Here is an 8,645-nt window from a genome sequence, read left to right as displayed (position 1 = left end):
AGATAATGTTATCTCGGTAAAGGGTCAGAGAGTAGCTTAGTGGTTTGGTTTGGCACAACCCAGGTTTGATTGCCAACACCCACATGAGTGGCTCATAAGCATAGGCAGGTCTAGTTCCAAGGGATCCCATACCTACTTCTGATCTCTTCAGGCACCAGTCATGAAGATGATGTGTATTCGTATGTAGGACAAACATTCATACACATAAAATAAATATAAATTCTTTTTTAATTATCTCAATTAGTAAAGATATAGGCTTATTCTTAATTTTTGAAATAAAATATTTTAAATTACTGATAACTACTTACAAGCAAATGCTAATGCCGATAACTAACATGAAAAAATGAGATTTTTAAATATACAAGAAATTTCATTATATACAAATAAGCTGAGACGTGAAGTTTGCCAGGCGTTTTATCCAGCTACTTACAACGCATACAAACCTGAGCATGCCCCCCCTGTGATTCTTAAGTTTTCTGCATTTAGTTTAAAAGATGTTTCTTTCCAAGAAACTGAACTTTCCTTTCAAATGCACTTGAGCGAATAGGAGAATTGGGTTCATAAAAGGGGTTCATGGCAAACCTGATGTACAAGTCATAGACATCAGTGAAGAAGTTCTTGATGCCGTCTTCCTGCCGCATGTCGTGAAGCATGATGAATCGCATGTGCCCGGCGGTGACAAAGGCTGACACGAACCACTCATTGAATTTGTCCACGGTTTTCAAGTACATGTTGTTGGAGAGCCACATGTTTTCATCCACCAGGTCCAGAGCGGCGTGCGCTATGAACTGGTTCAGATGGCGATGCTCATCTTTGGGTTCTGCCTTCCCAGCTGGCAAAAATTCCATTTCAAAAACTGGATTATCATGGTGGCCAACAATTACAAAGTAGAAGCTTCCAGACATTGTCTTCTGTATCTGTATAGCTCCTGTAATGAGATGCTGGCAACAGAAACACCCAGTCAATGCCTGAAAATTTTTTATTTTACTTATTTTTGAGACCAGGTTATCTTTGAAATCTCAATCCTTCTATCTTGTGCTGGTATTATAGGCAATAGCCACTACCCCTAGCTCCATTTATTAAAATTTCAGCCCCCCACCAATTTAATCTGATACTTCTACCATATACTAAATTTGCATACGTATTTCCCTTTTCTTTGGGTTTTTGTAATTTTTATGAAACAAACAGAAGGCTGTTTATTATCTAGATTATTTCAACAGGTTCAGAAAATAAATTTAAGAAACCCCCTGGGTGGTGGCGGTGCACACCTTTAATCCCAGCACACAGGAGGCAGAGGCAGGCAGACTTCTGTGAGTTTGAGGCTAGCCTGGTCTACAGAGTAAGTTTTAGGACAGGCTCCAAAGCTTCAGAGAAACCCTATCTCAAAAAAAAAAAAAAAAAAAAACCCAAAGCAAACAAAAAAACAAAAAATTGACAAAAACCTACCATCTTTCCACTGATTAAAAACAAAGGACTAGCTGAGCAGTAGTGGCTCACACTTTTAATCCCAGCACTTAGAAGGCAGAGGCAGGTGGATCAGAGTTCGAGGCCAGACTGGACTACAGAGCGAGTTCTAGGACAGCCACAGCTACACAGAGAGACCTTGTCTCGAAAAAAACAAAACAAACAAACAAAAACCCAAGAAAAATACAAACTACATCACCATCAACAAATCCAAAAATAATTTTACAATTAATGATCACAGTGCAGGGTAGTGGTAGCTCACACCTGAAATCCCAGCACTGGGGAGATGGGAGTGGGGGCGCAGGAAGACTGACAGGAATTTGAGGCCGCTTGGGCTACACAGCCAGTTTCAGCCAGTCTGGGCTATAATCTGAGGTGACTTCAAAAACAAAGCCCAAATAGTTCACACAAACAAACAAAACTACAAGCTAAAAGCTTTCTTCCTAAAATCAAAAACTAGGCAGGATCAGGCCTTGGCCTTTTGGCCAAGATCAAGTTTAGGAACTCGGAGAGAGTGCCCCCCTTTGCCACTTCTATGTCGCACTCTCCTGGAGACTTCAGCCAAGAACTAAAGCTAAGGGAAAGATAAAGGGCACTCCTACTGCAAAGTCAACTGTCTCAAGGTAACACTGTAGAGGTGAAAAGCCCTGTGGAACCAACTTTCAGCAAGGTCACACGACACAAGATCAAGCAGCGGGATTTCTCTAGAACAGCAACTAATCCAAGAGTGACGAAGGAACAGGACAAGGGAAACACCTGCCGGGCTGGAGAGAAGGCCCAGCGGTTAAGAACGCTGGCTGCTCTTGCAGAGTGCCAAGGTTTCCACTGAAAATCACTGAAGAATTAGGGGCTCTCACCCATTCTTGAAAAGGTGCAGGCAAACAATGGCTGCTGGTTCGGGGAGTCATAAATAACCTCCTATCCATGCTCATGCAAACAGCTCTAATTGGACTCCGTGGGTCTCGTGTGCATGCGTGCATGAGTATGTTAATTAGACTCCGTGGGTCTCGTCTGTGTGTGTGGGTGCACCCATTTAGCCAGTGTGTAAAGGTACTTGCCATGTACGCATGATGACCCAAGTTCAACTCTAGAACGCACATAAAGGTGCAAGAAGCCAAGTCTGGCTTGGTGGCACATCTCTTAAACCCTGAACTTAGAAGACAGAGGCAAGAGGATCTCTTGAGTTTGAGGCTAGCTTGGCCCACAAAGCAAGTTACAGGACAGCTAAAGTTACATAGAGGGACCTTGACCTGCTCTAAAAAAAAAAAAAAAAGAGAGAAAAGACTGAAATAAGAAACTGACTCCACAAAGCTGTCCTCTGACCTTCAGACAGGTATAGGCTCACTAATGTACTGAACACAGTATCAGTAATTTAAAGACTGTGAAGACATGAAAATAAAAAGGGAACTTATTGGGACAGGGTTCAAAGGGAGTGGGATGAGAGGTGTGGAAAGCACATTGTAAACGTGTGTGAACTGTCAAAGGATAATAATTTTAAATAATGGAATGTCATCTCCATGTTTATGGATTAAAGATGGCAATACCTATTGGCCTACAAACTCAATGTCGTTTCTTTCAAATACCATCAAACTTGTCTTTGAACTTTCTACACAATTGCAGAAGTTATGACAGAGTGGTACTGGCCTAAATTAGAACATATTGCCAGACCGTGGTGGGGCACTCCTTTAATCCCAGAACTCAGAAAGCAGAAGCAGGCAGATCTCTGTGAGTTCAAGGCCAGCCTGGTCTACAAGAGCTAGTTCCAGGACACTCAGGGCTGTCTCGAAAAACAAAAACAACAAAAAAAAGGGATAAGAATCCACTAAATAACCCCGCACATTTTGTCATTTGATTTACTATTTACTTTTTTTTTTTGGAGACAAGGTGTTACGTAGTCCAGACTAGCCTCGAAGTATCAGAAGGTGGCTTTGAATTCCTTACCCTTCTGCCTCTCCCTTTCCAGTGCTGAGATTATCCACTACGCCCCTCTTAATGTTATTTTTTTAAACTTTTTATTTCAGGACCAAAGCCTCGGCGCTAGGCTCTGCCACTGGCCACACCCCATCCTAAGTAAAACCAAGTCCACACCCACGAAAACGATTAAGCTGTCTTCCCGGCCTCCCGGCCAACCTCCACTCTCCCACTCTCCAGCTCTGGACTTTGTCTTGCGACAGGGTCTTGCTGTCCCAGAGACTGGCTTCGAACTTGCGGCGCTGGGATGACGGGCGAGCGCCACTCTGCCCAGGGTGGGGTTCTGACAACTGTAAATACCTCACATCAGTCGCCTTGCCTCTAGTTCAGGAGTCGTCGCGGTGCCGGCGTAGACAGGAACAAACGACCACGAACCCAAACTTCACGTCCGCCTCCCGGGAGAGCCCCGCCCACCGCAGGGGGAGGCGGGGCCGAGCACGCGCACACGGTCGCGCCTGTCTGCGAGCGACTGAACGGCCCCGCCTTGGCGGCCATCTTGACTCAGAGAGTGAGAGGGGACTGAGCATGCTCACTAGAGCGCCAAGTGCAAGATTTCCGGGCTCCATCTTGGATCCGGGCGACTCGGACGACCGCGCATACGTCCATGCGTCACTGCTCAAAGCCGCCGCGCGCGAAATTTGGCCGCCATCTTGGGTGAGGGCATGGTAGGGTCCGCACCTACCTTGTCCGGCTCTTACAGCACTCCTTTTTATTACACGAATACTTGCTGCTGTTGTCACCGATGTTCGCTTGGAGGTGTAGAGGGCCGGCGCGTGCCATGAGCGGTGGGAGAGACACGCCAAACGAGGCACAGCCTGAGACTACCTCGGTGCCAGAAAGCAAAATGGAGGTTGCAGCGCCAGGCTCCTGTGTGCAGTCTGTGGCCTTATTCTTGGGCAGAAATGCGTAATCGGTGGAGGATCGCTTAGGGAGCAGTGCCTCCGGGGTTGGTGTTTCTTGTAGATTTTCACCTCATACTCGGCTTTTTCAAGTGTCTGCCTGATTTCTCACAGGTTTTCCTTATGTACATATTCCAAAAGAGACTTTCCTGTTGACGGCACTCTGTAACCCCAGAAGCTGCTTTTGCTAAATAAAGCATTGACTTCTCTCTTGGGGCCACAGGGTGACTAAAGATGAAGCTTGGCATTTCTGCTTTCATTTTTTGTATACTGAAAACAATAATCTTGGTGTCCCATAAAGGAACAAGTGAACAAAGCAAGGAGCTCTGCACAGGGATTTCGGTTTGTAAAAAGTGGTGTCCGGATCCAAATCGGGGCAGGAGGTTCACTTGGTTAACTGGTGGAGACCATGTCCTTTCCTCATTGGCTGGGGTCCCACCCTCGTGATTGGTTATTTTTTATTTTTTGTTTTTTTTTGGTTTTTCGAGACAGAGTTTCTCTGTGGCTTTGGAGGCTGTCCTGGAACTAGCTCTGTAGACCAGGCTGGTCTCGAACTCACAGAGATCCGCCTGTCTCTGCCTCCCGAGTGCTGGGATTAAAGGCGTGCGCCACCATCGCCCGTCTGGTTATTTTTTAAAAACTAACCAAAGAAAAAAGATAAAGCGTTGTGCTCCAGGCAGCAGGGAATTCTGGAAGGAGATAGGATGTGTTTAGTTTGTGTAAAAAAAAAAAAAATTACAGCCGGGCGGTGGTGGTGCACGCCTTTAATCCCAGCACTCGTGAGGCAGAGGCAGGTGGATCTCTGTGAGTTCGAGGCCAGCCTGGTCTACAGAGCTAGTTCCAGGACAGGAACCAAAAAGCTACAGAGAAACCCTGTCTCAAAAAAAAAAAAAAAAGAAAAATTTACCAGGTAGGTTTATGACCCTTGGTAGATTACCTACCTTTGTTAGAAAAACATCAGCACCTCACAGTCTCCTTTCCTTTGGGTTAGAGACCTGCCCACTTCTGTATAGGAAGAGTGCTTATTTACCTATTTCATGCCCTTCAAACTTGAAGGCATAAAAAGGGCATTGTCTTAAACCTCTGGTTACCTTGATCAGGATGAGGGGGGAAATGCCTGACAGTTCCCTCTACAAGGCTTCAAGTATCATTTGTGGGTTTTTTTTTTTTTTGGCTTGTTTTTGGTTTGTTTCTTTGTGTTTGTAGACAAAGGTTTCTCTGCACAGCCCTGGCTGTCCTGTAACTGCCTCTGTAGACCAGGCTGGTTTCAAACTCAGAGATCCACTTGCCTCTGTCCCCAAAGTGCTGTGTGTGCACTACCACCTGGCTTCAGGTATCATCTGAGCCATATAAATATGAACATGTCAGCTCTGAGCAAGCTGCTCACAGTTACATTAGTGAGCCCATACCCAAAAGTGCTCCCACAAATAAACATGAGACCCCTAACTATGCTCATACAGAGCAACGTTTTCTGGACTGGAGGTGAACAGCAGTCACGGGCTCACTGATGTGTGGAGGCCAGAAGCTGAAGTCGCATCAGCCTTTGTCGCTGTTCAGTCTCCCTATGTATCCCTGACTGGCTTTAAACTCATTGTCATGCTTAGCTTGAGAATCTTACAGAAAGTTTTACAATAAATATATTTGAGATATTCAGAAATAAGTGGATCATATGCATTAAAAGCACATCATTGAGCTGGGTAGTGGTATCATACACCTTTGATGCCAAAACTCGGGAGGAAGAGGCAGGTGGATCTCTGTAAGTTCAAGACCAGCCTGGTCTACAGTGTGAGATCCAAGTACATGCAGAGCTACATGGAAAAACCCTGTCTTGAAAAACTACAACAACAGAAACATTGTTGAGCAAAATAAAAAGTGAATTAAAAACACAAGGCCATTAAAATAAATCTTGGAAATAAAAGATATAGCCATTCAAATATAAAACCAAGATTAAACTCCAGTTTAGGCAAAGACAAGAATTAAGGAAAACAGTGCTGGTCATGATCCTTACACCTTTAATCCCAACACTTAGGAAACAGAGACTGTTGGATCTCTTGTGAGTTCAAGCCAGCTCGGTCTACAAAGTGAGTTCCAGGCCAGCCAGGGCTACATAGTAAAACTGTCTTAAACAACAAAGGAATTAATTAAAAGACATATAATAGAAATTCTGAGAGTAAAAGAAGAGGGTGGGGTAGAAAAATAAGTATGTACTGAACATGGTGGCACAGTCTTGGAATCCCAGCAGTTGGTTGGCAGAGGCAGGATGGCACGAGGTCTATCTGGACTAGGTGAGCTGTAAGCCAGGCGTTGCTGCATAGAGACCTTGTTAGTGGTGGTTGGGATCGGGTATTTCCAGGTTCTTGACCTCTTGTCCAAATAATGGAAAAATAAGTCTTCATATAATTCACAAAAATCGTAAGGTAGCTTTATTCAAAGCCAAGCAATAAACAGTTTAGAAAGGAATACCCTGTCAAGATGGATAGTGGCCACGGACTGAGGTGCTGCAGGGCCAGGTGACCGTTCGGGGGCTTCCTTTGGCACAGTTTGGGTGGCTCAGTTAGTCACGTCCCTCGTTAAGATGCACGACTTTATCATGTGTGTGCTTAGCAATGCATAGGCCAAAAAGGTAAACTGGGGTTCTCCCTGCAAGTCTAAGTTTACTGTATTGTACTTGCTTCCCAAACCATTTCAGGACAGATCAGCCATGAGATTTTAACTTCTGCCCCACATTTCTTTGTGTGTGGAGGTCAGAGACAACCTTTTGGAGTCATTTGTCCCAGGGATCAACCTCAGGTCTTCAGTAAGCATGTTTCTTCCCAAGCTATCTCTCCAGCCCTGTCTGCTCTTTATACACATTGCTTCCAGTATATTGGGAATATATTTGAAAGGAAACTAAATCTGATTATTGTTACGGTAGGTGAAATTTAAGGTACACATGTTGCCCAGTGCAGCTGGGGTATGAGGTTGCTAGGTTCATTTTTGAGAGATTTGGGTAAAGGAGATAGACTGCCAGAGTGCATCACAAGAAGGGGGTGTGCACTACCCAGTCCAAGTAGATACCATGTTACTTAACTGTTCCTTTGCTTGGCTGCCTCAAAACAAACAAACAAACAAAAAATCCTCCAAATAGAAAAACTATTTGAAAAGAAGATAGCCAGGGACTTTGCGGGGCTGGGGAACAAGGATCTTCTGGTTAAAGTCGGCAGCTAAAGAACAAACAAGGTAAACATTGAAACAATGAGCCCAGGGGAGCATTAAGGACAAAAACACAATTAAGTGGGCAGTGCCTTTAATCCCAGCACTTGGGAGATGGAGGAAGGTGATTTCTCTGAGGTCCAGGCCAGCCTGGTCTACAGAGCAAGTTCCAGGCTGAGGCCACCAATCTGGACTGTAAATAACCAGTCACTGTTTATAAACTCTTTTAATTAACTTTATTGAATATCAGATTCATAAGTCAGCACAGATCAGACGACTGTTCGCATGGGTTACAAATGACTTTTTAAAAAACAGGAATAAACCAGTGGAAATTACAGTCTGTGAGAAGGAAGACAAATCTTGTTTAACATTTCAGAGAAGTGAGACAAACACAACACATTGAAGATCAATACTTATTTTTGATTCGCGGACAAGAATTTAATGTTACAATATTATACACTACTTTACAAAATTAAATTTTCTATGTACGGATTGTGTTTCTAATAGTTAAAACTGTGAAATCACATTTGGTGGTCCCCTAGATAACAGCTGTTACGCATCTCTGATTAGAGTTTAAACCTTTTATTCTAATTATTGCAAACAGTCTATTAGACTCAATACATTACATTAAATTAAAACATATGCAAGCCAAAACAAATGGTACTGCTTGAGTGAATATTAGTATGTCAGACTTAGAGAAACATTATTTTAAAAATTCTAGAAATTAGAAAAATAGAGTACTTTTTATGGTAGAACTGCCATGCTCAGATTTATATATCAAGATTGCCCTTGTCTGTTACTTTAGTAGTTGTAGATCTGTAGAAAATTCAAGAATCTTTCATAATTTACAACTACAATAAAAAAAATATGGCATAGTGTAAATATCAGTTGTTTTACATCGGGAAGTAATACAGAATGATAGTACGGGTAGTGTCTTACTGCCAAAACAAAACAACTAACTAAAAAACACATTCAATATTGTAAAAAATAACTTTATCAATATCCCACAAAGGTTCATTCTCTTATCTGGAGAATGAAAATTGTTGTTCTTAAAAAATAATAAAAAGGCGGGGGGTATGTGTTCTTCTTGAACACGGGGCACGGGACAGACACGCACGG

At 43.3% G+C, this 8,645-nt stretch overlaps 1 protein-coding gene across 1 annotated transcript; it reads right to left on the bottom strand.

The window, feature by feature from the left end:
• Window positions 1-205: 205 nt before the first annotated feature.
• Window positions 206-3,872, bottom strand: LOC101995344 (trafficking protein particle complex subunit 2-like). The gene is made up of 2 exons (XM_005350120.3): window positions 3,736-3,872; window positions 206-941 (listed from the first exon to the last, which is right to left on the bottom strand). The coding sequence occupies exon 2, from the start codon at window positions 903-905 to the stop codon at window positions 483-485; it is 423 nt and encodes a 140-aa protein (XP_005350177.1). The 5' UTR covers window positions 906-941; window positions 3,736-3,872; the 3' UTR covers window positions 206-482.
• Window positions 3,873-8,645: the final 4,773 nt, after the last annotated feature.

The sequence above is a fragment of the Microtus ochrogaster genome, chromosome 7 (genome assembly GCF_000317375.1).
Source record: "Microtus ochrogaster isolate Prairie Vole_2 chromosome 7, MicOch1.0, whole genome shotgun sequence".
Classification (NCBI taxonomy): domain Eukaryota; kingdom Metazoa; phylum Chordata; class Mammalia; order Rodentia; family Cricetidae; genus Microtus; species Microtus ochrogaster.
The sequence above is the reverse complement of the archived record's forward strand: the minus strand, read 5'-3'. Positions and strand labels throughout refer to the sequence as shown.